Below are 20120 nucleotides of genomic sequence, written 5' to 3'. Positions count from 1 at the left end.
CTGGGGTATGAACGTTTGGACAGTATTTATTTTGGGACATTAGAGCACATCAGACATATCGAATTGCATTTTGAATACGAAGAATGTCATTCTGATATCAAATAATTTTGGTTTTTGAAATTCGCATTTTAATACACATTTTATGGCAAATCATTAAAAATTGATATTTTTGATATTTAACAGTACTCGAAGTAAACTTTATAAATCTAATGATTTATACTTAGCGTGTATGTAGGTGGGATGAAATGCCGACGATCAATTGAAAATGTTGACCTTTCGTATTGAAGATATGGATTTTTTTTCCAAAACACCAAAAAAAATAGGTCTTTTGGGAAAAAATCTATATCTTCAATATGAAAGGTCAAAATTTTCAATTGACCGTCGGCTTTTCCTCCCTGCTACATACACTTTAAAATATATCATTAGATTTATATAATTACTTCGAGGACTGTTATATTTCAAAAATTTGAAAAATATCTAATTTTTATAATTTGTCATAAAATTTGTATTATATTGTGATTTTCAAAAATGAAAATTATTTGATATCAGAAAGACATGCTTCGTATTCAGAATGCAATTCGATAGGTCTGAGGTGCTCTCATGTCCCACAAAAAACTGTCGAAACGCCATAAACGCTCATTTTAGATCCCTTAATATGTATTTACATTTTATTTTTACTATGATAGTAGTCAAGCTCCACTGAAAAGACCGATGCATCAACATCATGATAACAGTCAAGGTCAACTGAAGAGAACAATGCCTCGACCGATAACACCGGCTAAACGTCCACGGAATGCACCTGCACCATCGACTCCTAATATGCCTATTCCATCACCTGTAATACATTGAAAAAATTGCAGATAATGCTTCAACCGCTAACACTGGATCCCAGACTGGATATGCCTACTCTATCCCCTGTGACACCATTGGGAAAACCCCAGTCCCCATCGCAGTCACCTCCTAAATTGACCCTGAAGTCTGTCTCCATCAGGAGGAAGAGAGTGCACAAGAGAGTACAGGTGGATGAAGAGCAAGCAGAAGCTTTGGAGTCGGAAGATGAATCCGATAAGATGCCAAGGTTTGGTATTTTTTCTGTTGTTCTCTGGTTGCCAACTCCACCTAAATCCACATCAGTGTGTACTTCTGAGCAGGTCCGTACGCAAGATTTCATTTGGGGTGTTGACTTTGAAAAAGTGGACTTTTTTCCAAGGGGGCAATTTTGTGAAAAGTGGACTTTTTGTTTAAAAAAGCGTAAAAAATGTATTTTTTTGCACGCTACTCTCGCAAATTCTGAAATGTTGGGACTTTTTGTATACTTTTCCAAATTTGAGGGGGGGGGTACGTCGCAAACCCCCTGCTGCGTACGGGCCTGCTTCTGAGATTCGGATTTGGTCTTCCTTGTATACCACAAGTGTATAGAGCCCGGGTATAGAGCATGGTACAAGCAATGGTATCCCAGCACAACTTTTGCTACATCTTAGGTGTGCTTTTGTTATGTGCTACATGATGTGCTCATGGCCTGCTGTCGCAAATCTATCACACTATGGTTTCTGAGAGTGTGGTTCCATAAAGGCATATGTTACACAAAATAGGGTTAACAAGGCTAGCTATAAAACTACAAGGGCACTAGGGCTCATATGTGGCACATGTATGGGCCCTGAGATGTGCCTTTTGCGGGGCCTTTTGGCCCCAGATGTGCAAATAATTGTATGTGATGAATAAATTACAAATTTCTTATTCTTACTCAGTGGGAGTGGTCTAGCTTGTGACACATAATCTGATTGGACAATCACATGATTTCGGCTGTGACATGTTCCATGTTATATTTGTGTAATGAAGCCATTGTATTGTTTTTCTTACACATTGTTAGTAAAACTGGATGCAAACAACACAAATCTGAGCATGTTACATTCTTTCACCTGCTTCATATTTTTTGCAGATTCAAGTTGCCGGATGACAAGAATGTGTCGCACATTGAGAATGGAACGCAAGTGGTGGAAGACAACTTTTGCGAGGTGTGTCATCAGATGAAAATCAAGCAAGAAATCAAAGATACTGGTGGCATCACTGTGAAACAAGAACAGATTTCCATCGAACATGAATCCGGAATGAGCGGAAATGCCTTCCATGATGTACCTGCACCATCTCAGGCATCGCCTTCAAGGGATGGACAATCTAGAACGCCACCAAACAACTCTAACTTTTTTCAAAAGATATTTGAATCATTGATCAGGGAAAGAAAGTTCTACAAGCAAGAATTGGAGAGAATGAAAGAGGAGCAAGCCAAACAGGTCCAAGGACCATCCATGAACCATTTGACCGAAAAGTTAGAAGATTGTCAGCAGGAGAATAAAGATTTGCAGAGCCAATTAGATAAGGCTACTTCAGAAAGAAACAGAAGCCTAGCTCAACTGAAAGATGTCTTGGAGGAACGCGATATGTTGCGAGAAAGCAAAGCGGATCTTGTGAGACGTGTGAATAAGTCCAGAGAGATTCAGGATGATTTCAATAAAACGCTGAAAAAAGCTTGTGATAGAGCAGCAAGTGCTGAAGTTAAAGCCGTCGACAGTCTGAAGGAAGAGAATAAAACTTTGGTGGAAGAAGATAAGCATAGCAAAGACTGGGAAGTAAGGACAAACGCTTGGAAAGCTCGACTCACAGAGACACTCCGTGTAAAAGAGGAACTTGTCGAAAAAGCCATGAAGTCTGAGGCGGATTTAGCACAGGTTGAAGGGAAATACCAGGAGTTGATGAAGAAGCAAGATGTTTTGGAGGAGGAGCTAAAGGATGTGAAAGAAAAAGAATTGAAAGCTACAAAGGAGGTGCAACAACAACATACTAGTCAACTGGCACAGGTGGAGGCAACCAGGTGTAGAGAATTGGAAGATTGTAGGCAGGAGTTACAGGTGGGTGTGGTTACTAGAATTGCTTAAAGCATATTGAAGTACATTGAACTCCCGATTGAACTGTATTCTACCTAATTGAGGTCCTAATTTGAGTCATATGAAGGGTGGCTTATTGGGCTATTTCAGTTGAAATCCACACTACCCCTGTGAAGATTTTAGAAATATCTTCCACAAGGGGAGTATTTTTTTTTTCAAATGTAATTGGTGAGGGTTTATCATTTTTAAAGCCATACTCCCCCTGTATTATGGCTTTACCTATATCTTCCACAACTGGAGTGAGTATTTCAAATGGAAGTTACCCAATTGTCTGTTCTATTTGAAACTAATACTCCCTCCGTGGAAAACTTTAGCTAAATCTTCTACAGGGGTAGTGTGGATTTTAAATGGAGCAGCCCAGTATGCACCCTGTTTTGAAGGGACACTTTATAAGTCTAATGGAAGTTGATGCTGTGTCATAATGTCATTTTGCCATTTATTGAATATTTGGAATATTTTGTTCTTTTTCTACTTTTGATTGTCTCTGCATAAACAAATACCTTCTGCATAGAGGTCCATATTCTAAATAATAAAGCTATATATTGTATTGCAATTTAGTAGTACTTCAATTTTACCTCACAAGGTCATGAAGCAATGTTGTGTGTAAAATCTTTGTCTCACTATATACTCCATGCAATGATCAAAATTAGCTCTAATGAGTAAGTCAGCTTGGCCTTACTTAAAATATATTATATTAATCATAAATATCTCATATACATCCATTTTCAAATCCTAATGATCAATATCATGTATTGTAGGTATCCCAGGCAAACCTTAGTTAACACATTTGCTAGTCAGCGAAATTCGCCGAGACCGGGGCCCAAACACAATGCATATTTACATGGAAATTTGAATTTTTTTTCGAGAATAGGCCGGTGAAGGAAACCTACATAAATATGTTTTCTATACTTCACTTGACCCAAATATATGATTTTTATGGTGATAATCAAGTCGCACATGGAATTTTAGAGGATTTTGATAGCAGTTCCAAAAAAAGCTGCTATCGCCATGAGACTAAGATCTAGAAACACCCCTGAATGCCGTTTTGGGGAATTTTGCTAGCAGAATCTTTTTGATGAAAGTCAATCTTTGACAAGATGTAACTTTGTTATGGAAAGTGCTATGACAAAAATGTTTTCAGTTTTGGCTTTCTTAACTCAATGGCTTTAATTTGATATGTAAAATGATGCAGTTTGATGGCAAATTTGAATTGACCTAGCATACCTATATCATGGTAATCAATGCATCAAATCCCAGATTACTATATAAACCATCCACTTCTGGACCACAATGGCCTCATCCCAATGGCGTAGTTCAATAACCTCAATTAAACAATCATAGTACAAATTTGACCTCAAGTTGCAGAGTATGATTTTTTGTACCCAAATTGTCAAAAGTCATTCAATGAATGTGCAAATGTGTTCCAATGTATGGGGGAAAATAACTGTGCCCTGATAAATGAGCATGTTGTGGATCTCTAGTGATCCTATTATGACCTACCGAGAGTCTAAAGCTGAATTTATACTCAATCGCTTTTGCAGAAAAGCGATTCTCATGCAGGCTCAGTATTTACTTCTGTTTTCAGATCGTCAAGCCGATCACTGGATACCAATCGCTGAGGCAAAAAAGATGTCACTTTTGCAAGCCAATCATTTCCAACCAACTGGATCTATTATTTCCCTAATTAATTTACCTTTCTCGATTATTAAAATTTCGGTGATGAATTAATTCAAAGCAATAATTATTGACAGCAAATCTTGCAATGGATATGTTTTAAAAATGTATTTTGTGGCATTTAGAATATTTTAATTGTCCTCTGTACTATTGCTGTGATTAGTATAAATGCAAAAGCAACAAGCGATGCATCACAAGTTCGCCTATATTGTCCATCGCTTTCCAAAAGCAGTGCATCGCAATCGCTCAGCGATCGAGTATAAATTCAGCTTAAGGCAATTGTGAGTGAACATTTTTTCTGCAAAACTAGCACCATAATTATTTGTTTTTTAAATATTTCCCACCAGGTGATGGTAAAAGAAATCAAAAACAATTATGAAGAAAAGCAGAAAGAGAACACTAGGAAACTTGCTGCAGCTCAACAGGAAGCCATCGATGCACAGAAACAACACAAAGAAAAACTGACCATGGCTCAGAATGAAGCTAGTGACATGCAAAAGAAGTGGGAAGACTCGGAGAAGAAAGCCAACGACCTCAATCAAGCACTACAGTCACTCAAAAAACAACTCAATCAAGAACAAAATCAAGCGCAAAATCAAGGACACGGTCATATGTTGGAGAGTCTGCGTGTTAATGTGTATAATTTACTCAAAACTCTGCTTGCTCAAAACGTTTTAGATAATTATGTTAACGATCCAAGAAGCGCTCAGGTGGATGATATCGTACAGAGAGTTACGGATGATAACTGTCAAGAGTGAGTTTGATCAAGCTAGCGGTACTCTGGACAAATTACCTGTACCGATTCTGAGGAAAAGACATGTGTATCAGTCGCATCCCCTGCTTTGTACGCATCGACCCAGGTCATGGTCTGTCTACATGACAAACAGTGCATGTGACAGGCGGGTGACACTCAATCTGAAGCATGGCAGAATGACCCCTCTATTGTGTTTGTTCATTTGTGTATGGAGAGCCATTATACTAGAAATACCTTTTAAAAGCATTAAATTAGTATCACCCTGGCGGCCCCGTGCACTGGAAAACCAGAATCTGTTATTTAAGAAGAAACGAAAATACAATACGCCTGTGTACATATAAATGGGTAGCAAAATTGGTCTCGAATATTAATAAATTAAAAGAAACATACGGGATATAATGAATCACTGACCTGACGCCATGATGGCAGAATTTATTAGTCGTTTTATTCCATGTTTTTACAGTATGTCAAAATCCAACTTCTTGTTTAAATTATAGTGACTAATTTTTTTCATGTTCAATGTGCAGTCCATATGCACAAACAAATACTTATCTTTTCGATATTGAGCTTTTGTACAACTCATATAACATGTCATTAAAACAGGTCATATGTGCTGACCTTCTTCTATTGTATTTGTTCATCTGTGTATGGAGAGAAGAACGCCATTGAAACTCCATCGGTATTAGGGCGCAGTTCATTGAACTCACCGGATTGTTATTCCAAGTACTTTGATAATACAGATAATATGTACTAATGGGTCGAGGCGATTGCATTATGTGCTGACCTTCTTCTATTGTATTTGTTCATCTGTGTATGGAGAGAAGACGCCATTGAAACTCCATCGGTATTAGGGCGTAGTTCATTGAACTCACCGGATTGTTATTCCACAGTACTTTGATAATACAGATAATACGTACTAATGGGTCGAGGCGATTGCATTGAAAAACTAATAAATTATTCATAACAGTTACGTAATCAGTCGATAGTGCGGACACTCTTTACTTGCAAACCATCAAAATTCGTAATCTTTTTGCGTTGGGAAAAAAACACGTGAATAGAGTGTCCTCTCAAATGTAATACTCTGTGATGTGATATGACACGATATAACGGTTTAGCGTGTGTGCATCAACGTGATACGCATACTTGTTATTTGAACCAATCGGAGTCGCATAGCAACAACGGTTCTGATCAATTTTAAGCCCTAGGTAATACCTAGTAAGAAGTAGGGTTTAATTTGGTTAAAATTTGGTATACTCATTTTTTTATTTGAATTGAAGTGTTTAAGAATGAGAATAAAGGTAATGTTTTTAGCCGCTGTCGAGATAGGCCGAGCGACTCAGGCTAAGCATACCATTTACACCATACGACTATCATATGAGATACCACCAAGTTTCTATTCTACACATTGTTACGATTTGCGCATGCTCTAGTACCCAATATGATGTTGCTATTACAAGAAAATTTGATTTGTTTTCAGGTAAAACCCAGGTTTTGTTTTTAATACACTAACTTGAAATGTAATACACTAATTAGCAGCCATTGCTGTTTGATGTGGATATATTTTACTGCATTTTATAAGTAACAATTTTTAAATCGTAAATAAAAATTGTGATATATTTAATTTTGAGAATTTACAATTATATAAAGGAACACATTTAGCCCATTCACCTAAGATCCAGGTGCTTGTATAGAATATTCAATCATTATGGTCTATAACACAATGCATATGTAAACTTTCTTAAATCTGTGTCAAGAATAGAGTATTGATTTCAATATAATTGAATACATTTTGAGTTTGTACTTTACCACTGAGCAATAAAGCGATCGATTTCTAGCCAATCAGATAGGACTCCTTTTCTTGCATTCGGTGAAATACCAATCGCCCGTCGCTCACCAACGGAGTATGGAGCTGTATGGAAAAAATATTTATAATATAGGGTGTTGACACTGTGTGATGTCTATGTAAACATGGTGGAGTCGGTTTCAAATTAATGCTTCATTGGGCTATGCCAGTTGAAATCCATACACCCCCTATAGAAGACATGACCTTAATCTTCCACACAGGGGTGTAGATTTCAAATGGAATCACCTATTCAGGTAACCCCTTCTTAAATTCACACTCCTTGTGGAAGATTAAGTATAAATTTATGTATTCCATAGGGGTGTATGGACTTCAACTGGAATTGCCCATTCAGTATAATTATAATGGGTTATTGCATTTAAAATTCACACACCCTCGTAAAAGATTTCACCATCCTCTTTAAAATGGACAAAATATACCTTGAGAACAGCTTTTTTATTGTATAAATCAGTTGTTTATAATAAATGGTTGATTCTTTTTAGTATGCTCTTTGTAATAAATATATTGTGCATCTTATAAACAGTACAGTACTAAGAGGTTATTTTTTTATTCCATCGTTTCATCAGGTCAAATTGATATTATGCATCAGAAAGACAAATCAGTCTACTTCTATTGACTGAGTTGTCTTCATGGGTGAGCACTACCTGCCGATCTAACATTGCCTCTGATTAGTCAATTACATGATATTTTCACTTTAATCACCAATCAGAATGGAGCTTTACAAATAATTCACCCAAATTTTTTTTGTGTGGTGAAATTATTCTAACAATGTTGCTGATTGGGCCAATTGATAATGAACACTTGTTTTTGGCCAATCGGCAGGTAGTTCTCATGGAGTTAAAGCCATATTATAACATTTGCTGAGGAAGACGCCCTCGCTGAATTTTTTTAACTCCTTTTTTTACACGATTAAATTGTACTTTATTAAACCAATATACCTTGCAAAAATCAAGACTCTAGGTGCTGTAGTTTTGTCAAAATCCGAGATTTTGAATAAAACGCCGGAACCGGCGCTTTACTGTAAAAGTAGAAATTTTCGCGAGGTTTTTATTTTCGCGAATTTCGCGAGTGGACATAAAATCGCGAAAATAAAAACTCGCGAAAATAACCTTTTGCATTAGGTTTCTATTTTATCAATATAAAAACCGCGAAATTTAATTCTCGCGCAATTGACAAAATCTTCAAAATCGCGAAAATACCTTCTCGCGAAAATATGGACTTTTACAGTATTATTACGATGGAATTATTAGTCGAACGCATACACGATGTTCATAACACACAGTACACGGCGTGCGGGACAGTGATATACACAACAAAGGGTCGTACCACAACGTGACCGAAGGAGTGGTACGTATTGGCGACATGTGCGCTGGTAGTAAATTCCAATTTTCTTTGCTTTGGCGTAGTTGTTCGGCTCAAAATAAAAGGGGATATATCTGACAGTAAAAGCTAACATTTTATGGCAAAGAAATGCTAATCTATTTTGTTTGAAAATGTTATAATATGGCTTTAAGTAAAGACATGATGGAAGTATAACAGTTTGAAAGAGCTATCAGTGGGTGGAACTGATCCCTATTGTTTTACTTCTGTTACCAAATGTAATTGTGTAAGCAGGCAGGTTGCAAAAACAGACAAGACTTGTGGTTTGAGAACCGTCTTGTCTTTCATTATGAATATCAGTATGTAAAAAGTATATTTCATTTTCACACTTTTGTACTTGTAGTTCTAGTTTTGTATTTTGTACTTTTATATTCTGTCAAATAGTATATATGTTATACATTAGTTTGCCTCAACTCCCAGCCTCAACTCGGTAGTGACGTTGGTGCTCATTCCGCTGGTCACAGTATCGAATTGCACTCGTTAAGGTAATTCCCGGATGTAATTGCGCAGTGTTTGAACCTCTTGACAACTTCATAAAGTGCATTTCTCACACACAAACAAGTCTATTCTTCCGTTCACCTCAAGTTCGGCAGTGAAGTTAAAATTGTTCGACTGAATATACAGTCTCTAACTACTAGGGCTCAACCGATTATCGAATAGAATATCGTATCGGCCCGATATTGGTATCGGATCGGATATCAGTAAACTTTTTTTAAATTAAAAAAAAAATCTAAGTTTTTGGCAAGTTTAGAGAACCACTGGACCTATTCTTAAGTGCTACGGTCATATGAAATATGAAAAAATACGAAAAAATTACAGTTTGTTAATGTTACCCTTTATATGCAAACCACAAACTAATGTTTACCTTTTCATCTATCTCATATAATAAATGAATGGAAAACCAATGCATTTATAATATGTGATAGATAGCTTGTGGTTTGCATATTAAGGATAACAATCTAATTTTTTTTTTGTAATTTTTTTTTTTTTTTTTCAAATTAACTGTGAATGATCCTTATGATACTAGCACTTCAGAATAGGTCCAGTGGTTCTCCAAAGTTGCCGAAAAAATAGATTTCTTTTTGTACCAATATCGGATCGGATATCAGCTGATATTATAAAATCAATATCGGATTGGTAGACAAATGCCATATCGGTTTGAGCCATACTGCAGTTACTGTCCGTTTTCCTATACACAATACACAGTGCTCTTACCATTGACGCGTGACCTCTACAAATAGCGTACGTTAGAAGTATGGGGATTTGCCTAGTTAACGTCGTTGTGTGAAAAATAACCGGCCAATATTAAAAGTATTCTTCTAAAATTCTAGAAAATATAGTTTTGCAACATGTCCTAAATTTTTAGCTAATTTAGATGTTTAGAAATATTCGTACTTTGGTGTTTTAGGAAGGATATGTAAACGACAGATAACACCAAAAATATGAAGAAATTATATCCAAACCGTGTTAAGTCAACAATCATTATGTTGCTCATTTTCAAGAATGCTGGTTAACAAAAAGCAGACCATTGTCTCATTTCGTTAACAAAGGTCCACATACCATTGTTTCCTTTATAATCGGTTACCCAACTGAAGCTATAATACCAGCTCATTGCGATACTGAACATATAAAACAGACACATGTGCACAACCAGAGAAGATCTGATTTAATCAGTTGAGCTGTTTTCAATGAGTGTTATCTTGGTTTAATAGCTTTTAATGGGGTTTAAGTCCTGCAAAGGTCGCGTTGAATTCTACTGTAGACATGACTGCATCATGCCCTACTATCTGCGGCAGTAGATTGAAAAATAAACCTTTATGATTGAATATTCAATTGTAAAATTTAAGAGGGAGTGCTCTAATATTGAGAAAAATATAGCCCGCACTCATGGGGAAAGGTTTCCTAACCGTTATTTGCCATGCATATTTACCTGATGTTGATTTATGAATCTCAAGTCTTGACAGTCTTATAAAGTGTCACATACAAATGGACCAGTATAACATTAAAATCTTTAAACTGATCAACTATTATTGAATTCAGTATTCTATCATATTGATCAAGTACATTTCTGGTACAATGTATCCCAGTACTACCTGCTGTGCAGGGGGAGTGGAGGTATATTTACCTCCTGGTCACCCACCATGGTTAGGGAGTAAAAGCCAAAATGGTTTTCTGAGCTCAGCCTAGCTTTGTTGCTTTCACCGACAGTTCAGCTTCTGTAGAGCCTTCGATACTAACAAGCGAGTAGTATACCAATTTGTTGATATGTATCAGAGCCTTAAGCAAATCAGCAGGATTATAAACACTTTTATAAACCATTTTGGCTTGCCTCCCTTAGATGTACATACTTGATGCAGAAGCATCCACATAGTCCTAGGCAGATTTTTTTATCTGTACAATTCTGCAACCCAATATACAACTGCACTTTGGTGTATGTTGCCACACATATGCAAGAAGAAGAATAAAGCAAAATCAAAATTTTAAGGGGTAGCCTGGGAAGGGTAGGCAAACTCTGGAGCAGTATTGGAATTGTCCCCTCACCATAACAAAATATTCTCATCTTTGATGGAGGTATATATTTTATTGCTGAATCCACACTTCGTAATGTGACTGTTCAATGCCAGAAGTGCAGTGCAATAGCTACCATGTGTAGCTGTCATGGCCAAATATTAACATGGCAGCTATTGCACTTACCCACTTCTGGCACTGAGCAGTCGAATTGTTTACTTTTTATGTGTCCCGCTTCTGGCACTCCGTGTATCCGCGGGTACTCATGCTCGTCGGCAAACAATTTATGGGATCAAATGTAATGTAATGTGCACCAAATGGACTAATGTAACTGTGATTCGTAAATGAATTGAATAATCAAACTATGATAATTTATACATGTAATTGCTGAATAAAGAGCACCCTTTTTTCAAAGATCCCTTTTTATTGTATTTTGCGAATCGCGTTTCTTTATCTGAAAATACCCCAAATTTCGCAAAATTTCCAACGAGCATGAGTACCAGCGGATACACAGAGTGCTGGAACTGGACTATGTGTGTAGCTGCCGGGGGAGGCTGGGGGTATTGGGAGTACGAGTCGAGTGTAGGTATATCTGTGAGGGTGTGCATCTGCCAAGGTATGTGATTGTGTGGGTATCTGTGAGGGTGTGGGGTGTGTAGGCCTATGTATCATGTGTTCGGTGTTGATGAGGTGTATGCCTACATCTTGTGTGTTTATATAACTTGTTGTGTCTTTAATGCTGCCGTCCTGATATAATTATACGCATATAATATTGTAAAGCTGTGCCTAGTTGAGCAGTCAGAATTAATAGGTAAATTTTCACGGGAAAATTTTCTGGACACGTGACACCCATGGGCGCAGACATATTAGCATTATGGAATGTGACCCCGAGCACAGCAGTTGTTCTTCCAATGTATTTGAATAGGAAGAATTCCTCCTTTGATGCAAAATAAGTTACTTGTCGCAAGTTAATAATGTTATGGTAAGAGTTTCCGTAGATAAATATTTTTTTCCGTAGATAGATATTTTTGAAATTACGTTTTGATGATATTGTGAAAAAATTAAGATAACATAATATTCAATAAATTTGCAATGCACAAATTTCTATCAAAATTGCGGTCAAAAATACTATTCCAATTCAAAATTACTAAGACTTGAATAGCGAGGTCACCGCCGGGGGTCAGAGATCAGGCTCGAGGTTACACTCACATTGATACGCATTGGTCACGTGTCCAGAAAATTTTCCCGTGAAAATTTACCTATCAATGTTGACTGTTGAGTGATCTTGGCTCCCCTCTTTAAATATATATGAAATAAATGACATTTCTTTGAACATTATAAGTCTGTTATGCATTCTTGTCACATTTTAAAGAAGGGAATATTATTTTCAGTGACAGGGCTAAAAGCCCTGTAAAAATCACTGTGGGCCCCTTATTTTTGTCAATCAGTTTAAATGCACCAATGGGGGAAGGAAACTTGGTGAATTAGCTATTACGGCGAGTGAAGTGATCTGAAAATTTTTGAACAGTCTGGGGAATTCAGACCCCCCCACTTTTGAAAACCTGTGGGCACCACTGATTACTACATTGTAGGGGAGCTAGAAGCACCTCGTTTGCACCCCCAGAACCCAACCAAATCAACTTCCTGAGATGACCCCAAAACATAATCAGGATGTTCCGAAAAATGTAAACTGGCCACCTTGGTCTCGCCGCGACTTTTTTAAAATTTTCCACTGACATATATTCATCAACAGGGGGCGCTATCACTAAGGGATTTCTCCGTCGCACAAATTGGCGCCAAATGCGTATATCGGCTAAAAATTGTGTGTCCTTTCATCAGTTAGCTGTCAATAAATTTGATGCAAGTCCCAAAATATTTTTATTCCGATGAAAAAGGGTTACTTGATCGTACTAATTTAGTTAAAATCAACAAAAACAGTAGTAGATACGTGTAAATATTTTCCCAATGGTTCATGTGAAGCCCTGTGGTAGCGGTTATAACAAAAAAACGAAAATTGAAAGTTTGAAATTATTGTTTGAAGGATCATGCCCGTAGTAGTTCATTCAACCATTTAAAAAAATGGACTCGATGTTTTTCTCTAATATTAGGCTAATGAAAGTCAATTCCCAGTTTCCCGTTACATTATTTTTCATGACTGTGTAGGTGACCATTTCATTATTCATTATTCATTATTTTATACCATTTCATTATTGCATCTGTTACAGGTGTAAACCAATAACTACCCATGTATACATGTGATAAATCACAGTTTGTAGTTTACAGATGTAGTTTACAACCACATGAAGGTGATTGTACAACTATTATCAAAAGTTTCACAATATTTTTTACGGGATGAGATCAGAGCAGATCAAAAAGTGCGGGACAGAGAATTGAGTAGGTATTCATTAATAATTCATTATTAACCATATACCATGCTCCTACTGCAAAGACAATCCCTGAAAATCAACAGAAAGAGATTTATGATATATTTAAAACCACAATTATTTATTTGTATGTTAAAGTTTGTTAGAAATCAACATTTTATTCAAAATAATGAAATATTTGGCCAGCAAATTGTTTTGAGCGGAGTAGGGTAACGGGAAACTGGGAATCAACTTTCATTAGCCTTACTTCAGATAGTTTTTCAAATGTAATGTAAATCGATAGTCAGGTTTTCTTACCTGCTCTTCTAATTTTTTTAAAGCTATGAAAATCACAAAAAATGATTTTCTCGCTATTTTCTGCACGAAAACGCGAAACATTTCAGTTGAAAACTGTCCAAAATCGACGATATTGCACCGGCCGCGCCGAACCTTCGCTGGGACTAGTACACTGATTTACATGCACCAAAATGATAAGCCGTACTATATCTTCTTTTTTTATCATATTTATTATTTAATGCCGTATTATAATATTTTTTTTTTTTTTTGTTTTAATTTTACTTTATAAAGTTTGTCTCGTGGTCATTGAAGATTGTAAATATTGAAGTTTATAATGTTTAATTCGGGGTCACCCTTCGAATGAAGGTCAACGTTCAAAAGTTCAACACATCAGCTTGGAGGGGTGCGGAATTTTTACATGAAACGGTATTGTATGCTTCCTATAATGTTGTAAAGTATCTTTTTTGACGAGGTTAACATTGAGAAACAGAGGAAATGTTTGATGTCATGCATACATATGACGGCGGATGACGTGCGGGATGTATGTCCAGACTGACAGTGACTGAATAGCGCAACAACGCAACGCATGCATATCATGATACATGTACATGTGTGCATGCATGCATGGCAGTACATGAGTAGTATTGATTATGCATGCATACATGCAATGGCTGTAAGTGTAAGCTTTTACTCATGTCCAGCATTGTTTGGCATTCATTCTCAATTTCTCACGATCATGGACATGATGCCATTTGATGGGTCCATGCCTGGCATCATGCCAGGTCAGGTCAGGACCATGTAGTTGTACTCAGTCTCAGTCTCAGACTCAGTACTGACTACTCAGTCTACTGCATTGCCTTGGGCTTGGCCATTACATTGTATAGCCAAAATAATAAATTCTCGATCATGAGAGGATGTACCTTCTGCGTCAGCGTAGGGGGGGGGGGCAAAATTGACAAATTTTGTGCAAAATTGCCGCAAAAGTGGAAATTTATGATAATGTGGGTTTTTTCCTCAAAAGTGGGAGGGGGGCAAGAAGAAAATATGGGGGGGCAAATGCCCCGTAGCGCCGCCACTGTAATTATTTTAGGCATTGCTTGAAGGCGGGTCCAGCGTGCAAAGCTTGTGAAAATTACTGCGGGCCTGCCGATATGCAGGGCCTATTACACAATATCATCAAAGTCACTAGACAACAATAATAGGGAAAACTTGTTCACGAAAGGCTTCATGGACGGGCCGTAATTCACAAATTTTACACGCTATTAAATAGTGACAAAATGGTCCACCAAATCGCTTCAAGTAGATTTACATTTCTCAAAATTTCCAACTTCCAACTACACACCCCCTGCATAGTGCATAAACGAGTGGCCATTTTCGCTTCTGCTTTCAACATTTGCCAATTTATGTTTAAAACAATTTATAGGCCTACAACAATAGGGAAAACTTGTCCACGAACGGCTTCATGCCCTGTCATTTCTTGAATTTTCGGCCTTTTCAATCTGAAATTTTACACACTATAAATAGTGACAAAATGGTCCACCAAATCGTTTCAATTAGGTCTTCATTTTGCAAAAGTTTCCGACTCTGAGGGGGAACATCCCCACCCCCATAAGCGTGACACGATGCCCGCTTGGGCACATTTTTTTACATTTACCATTTTTTAAATCATAACTCGCAAATGCAAAATCGGAATCAAAAAATTTTGGGAATAATATTTTTTCATGGATATATCCTGAAGAATGTCATAAAATTAAGATGATGTTAGGATCGCGAAATACTCCTTTAAATGTTTCAAGTGTGTACTCTCAACTCAAGCTTAAAATACAAAAAATTGTGCATTTTACAATTTGGGTGTAACACTGTTGACTGTACAACATTCTTAACTCCATATTTTTTTTTTTTTTTTTTATAAAAAGGGGATCAAAGAAAATCCACCCTTTAATAGGGGGATCCATGAATTTTGATGTCTGAGGTTCCAAAGTTCACTGGTTTCACTTCAAAATATAGCAGGGTCAGAAATTCAGTGAGAATCCATTCTCGCAAAGATTCTCGTCAACAAAATTGCAAGAATCTTAAATGGATTCTGGTAATGCAATTAATCATGAACAAAGTTATATGGCAAAAATCCATGGATTCTTCCAAAATTCCACTGAGAGAATTCAAAAGGATTCTCCCACTTGGTTGCGAATTTCTGACTCTGAAATAGTGGAAGTGCCCATGGAAAAAAATATTGACCTACCGACCCTCCACATTTTTTACTCTTAGGGCAAACAAATGTTTTTGGCCTTACAAAGTATTATAATGTGACTACATGAATATTTTAATAAATAGTTTAATATTGTGTATGTTTCTTCCAGATGTATAAATCAGAGACTGACCATACAATTGAGTGAAATGTAAGTAGGGTACATACAGTATAACAGTAACAAGCAAAAGACATTCTGTAGTTGACAAGTATGTCACTTGAACCCTGAAATGGTAAGGGAGTGTTCAGAAATACCTTGGTGGGGGTAGACAATATGTAGGGGGGTCATACACTTTTAGAGTTCTAAAGGGTGGGTTATGAAGTTTTGGGTGTATGAAAAGGGGGCAATTTTTTTACTATTGAAGGGGGGGGGGTGGTGTAAAAACTAAATACGGTACCAAAATTAATCCTGAAGCAAAAAAACCAACAAAAAAAACCCCAAAACAGCCTAAAACAGGGATTGCCATTTGAGGAGAGCGAGAGCAATTGCTCTCTACTGCTCTCCTTAAGGGGGTACTATACCCCTGCCCAATTTTGTGCCTATTTTTGCATTTTTCTCAAAAATTATAGCGCATTCTTAAACACTTGAGAACGTTCCTGCAATCTTATTGGTTCTTACCCAGCTTTACCCGTGTGATATGACACGGTATCACACGGGTCAGCGCGTGTGCGTCGACGCGATACGCGTACTCGCTATTTGGACCAATGGGAGGTGCATAGCAACAACGGGACTGATCGATTTTAAGCCCTAGGTAATTCCTTGCAAAATGTAGGATTTAATTTGATTAAAACTTGTATAATATTTTTATTTGAATTGAAGTGTTTAAGAATGAGAATAAAGGTATTGTTTTTATTTGTTTTTGTGCATCTATCGTCTCATATAACACAGGCGACATCATTATTTTAAGTAAAACCACTCGGCTTCGCTTCGTTGTTTTACTTAAAATAATGATGTCGCCTGTGTTATATGAGACGATAGATGCACTCAGGGGCTAAAAAAACAATACCTTTATTCTCTAATTGGTGACAAGTAAGATATGTATATTATAGGGGCAAGGACTACAACTACTGGACTGAAAATTTTATTTCAGCACAGACAACAGTTGTGGAGTTACATTCAAAAATGAGGGAAGCCAATATTTGATCAATAAATCAATAACTACTTGCTTTGAGTTGCTGAATTTTAAGTACAGTAGTTGTAGTCCTTGCCCCTATAATATACATATCTTACTTGTCACCAATGTGCTATAATTTTTGAGAAAAATGCAAAAATGGGCACAAAATTGGGCAGGGGTGTAGTACCCCTTGAATCTGATATAGGAGAGTGATTTTTAGCTCTCCTTAGTTGACCATTCTCTCCTTACATTCTATTATAAATGCTCTAAACAGCTTTCCTTGAACTTGAAGGCTCCAGAAGAGCTATTTCATGCTCTCCTGCAAATTCCAAAAGACAGTCCCTGCTAATATTGACATTTTTCCACCGCAAATGTCCCATTAAAAATGGAACGAGTACATGGCAGGTAAGGGTATGTAATTTGTATACTTTGATGAATATTGTAGTAATAACCATAATATAATATTTGTGTGTGTTTTCTTCTAGATGTAATTTGTGTGTGTTTCTTCCTGATGTATTAAAAGAGAGAATGGCCATACAATGGAGTGAAATGTAAGTACAGTAACAGTACTAGTAGTGCAGCTCCTCTCACTTCCATTTTAATTAATTTCATATACACTCTGATTATTTTGGCTAAACCTACTAAAAATTGCAGGCGTGTACATATTCTGCCATTGACTATAACATGCTTGCAGGCTAATTATGCTCATTTTTGGCCCCCACATATTTGTGGGGCTTATGTTATCATCCAGATGGTTGCCCGATTGTTTCTTTGTTTGTTTGGCTGCCTGGCTGTTTGGCTGTCTGGCTGTCCGGGGCGGAAGCAAATTCATTAATCCACTGTGCAGCTCCAATGCAATAACTGATCAACTTCAAACTTAGTACAGTGATTAGATATGGTGGCCTGATTTGCTGTGCATACAGAAACAATAGAAAGAGAGTGATAATGGTAGTGTTTACTTCCAGTAATGTGGGTCAAACAGTGAATTTCTGTTGTAACCTGTTCTTTCCGAGGTTGGAAAAAAATGACCGGGTCAATTTTTTGAGGTTTTTTCTGTTCACACTAATTATCAACCCGGGTCTAACCCGGGACTCATGGCAAATCGGGGTTCACCGCTCAGTCTGACACACCGCTAGTCCGACAACACAAATTCCCTATACTTAGAGGTGTGTCAGTCCGAAAATGAAAAGCACGGCGCTAGTCCGAAAAAAGCATGCGCTAGTCCGAAAATGAAAACTACTGCAACAGTCCGACACATTGCTAGTTCGAATCTGAAATCACATTTTTCAGTCCCACACACCGCTAGTCCGAATCCGAAATCCCCGGTCCGAAATACACTGCGCTTGTCCGAATTTGGAAAACACTTCTTTAGTCCAACACTGCGCTTGTCCGAAACTGAAAACCATGGTGCTAGTCCGAAACTGAAAACTACAGCGCTAGTCAGAATCTGATCAACACTGCGCTAGTCCGAATATCAGACTAGCGCAGTGTTTCCCCAATTCAAATTCGGACTAGCGCAATGGTTTTCAGTTTCGGACTAGCGCAGTGTATTTTAGATTCGGACTAGCGGTGTGTCGGACTGGTGCAGTGCATTTCAGATTTGGACTACCTGTAGCGCTGTGTTGGACTAACACCCTGTACCAGGGCAAATTAGGCATGATAGTGTGAACACTCCCAAATAAATACTGTAGACCGTATCATTTTGTCTACCCAATTGCAAAATGAGTAAACTAATTTGATCATGCAAGCTTGTAAGTTTGGTTCATTATGCAAAATGTCAGCATATTGTATTTGATTTTTTTTTATAGGAAGAAGCTATCAGTGATCTTACAGCTCACCCATATGACACCAACAGCTTGTTCACCAGACTAGTGATCGCCTGCCATTTTTTTAATAGGAAGAAGCTATCAATGATCTTACAGCTCACCCATATGACACCAACAGCTTGTTCACCAGACGAGTGGTCACTTGCCATTTATGTTAGGTGCTCAGCGGGTGGTGATGTAACTCCTCCTGTGATGTGATGCAAGTAGTGTGGGCCTTGATCATGTTTTCAACTTGGAAGCCAGTGCAGAGCATGTTCTTGCATCTGACCCATAACTCTCTGTAGGTGTACTCATTAAGAATCTTGGAACTTCAGCTACTTTTAAGGCCCCATGACGCATGGGGGAAAATGGGAGATCACACAAAAACAGCCAGATTTTCTAAAATAACGACAAAATCTGTTAAAACAGGCTGCTGAATTCTGCACAATTGTGAAAAATGAGGAGAAATGCTGCTAAATATGTGTGATTTACCATTTTCCCCCATGTGACATAGGGCCTAAATATTGAAATCCTTCAAATCCTACATAAGAAGAAATGTTGGGCTATTCCATTTGAATTCCATACTCCCCACTGGCAAGACATCTTCCACACAGGGAGTGTGAATATCAAATGGAGTTGCCTGAATGGTGACCACATTTGATATCTACACTCCTGTGTGCAAGATTGACGCCATGCCCTTCCTCTAGAGGGTGTAATGATTTTAACTGGAACAGCCCATTGGCTGCATTTCACACATAGGACATACAAGGTATGCTGGTAAATCACAGTGTCAGCACATTGTGTACTTTGGAGCTGTGGAGCAAATTTGATTTAAATTTCCCGCATTTTTTACACTCCTCTGTGCAAGATTGACGTCATGACCTCCATCTAGAGGGTGTAAGGATTTTAAAATGGGAGATCACACAAAAACAGCCAGATTTTCTAAAATAACGACAAAATCTGTAAAAACTGATTTACCATTTTCCCCCATGTGACATAGGGCCTCTTTTAGTCAAATGAAACATTTTCATTACATGCAGAACAGTAGATTACATGTGTGATGGAACTGCTGTGTGAGCTAGACAGGTTGTGATTAGGTTTTTGCAAATTAGCAAGTATTGTAGATGAATAATTTCTTCATCAGTTGTTTTATAATATGTAGCTAACTCTATACCG

The 20120-nt window shown here is 37.5% G+C and overlaps 1 protein-coding gene and 1 long non-coding RNA gene across 3 annotated transcripts; both read left to right on the top strand.

The window, feature by feature from the left end:
* Positions 1–854: 854 nt before the first annotated feature.
* Positions 855–5506, top strand: LOC140140495 (uncharacterized). The gene is made up of 3 exons (XM_072162253.1): positions 855–1078; positions 1940–2906; positions 4964–5506. The coding sequence occupies exons 1-3, from the start codon at positions 864–866 to the stop codon at positions 5372–5374; spliced, it is 1593 nt and encodes a 530-aa protein (XP_072018354.1). The 5' UTR covers positions 855–863; the 3' UTR covers positions 5375–5506.
* Positions 5507–14184: 8678 nt separating this feature from the next.
* Positions 14185–19483, top strand: LOC140140346 (uncharacterized). 2 transcript variants are annotated; one of them, XR_011857262.1, is made up of 4 exons: positions 14185–14205; positions 16137–16175; positions 17625–17690; positions 18948–19483. It is a non-coding gene; the product is annotated as an uncharacterized lncRNA (long non-coding RNA). The 2 variants fall into 2 exon arrangements; XR_011857261.1 differs by lacking the exon at positions 14185–14205 and having other exon boundaries at positions 15904–16175.
* Positions 19484–20120: the final 637 nt, after the last annotated feature.

The sequence above is a fragment of the Amphiura filiformis genome, chromosome 19 (assembly GCF_039555335.1).
Source record: "Amphiura filiformis chromosome 19, Afil_fr2py, whole genome shotgun sequence".
NCBI classification, from domain to species: domain Eukaryota; kingdom Metazoa; phylum Echinodermata; class Ophiuroidea; order Amphilepidida; family Amphiuridae; genus Amphiura; species Amphiura filiformis.
Note: the sequence above shows the minus strand (reverse complement) of the source record. Positions and strands in the feature narration are given on the sequence as shown.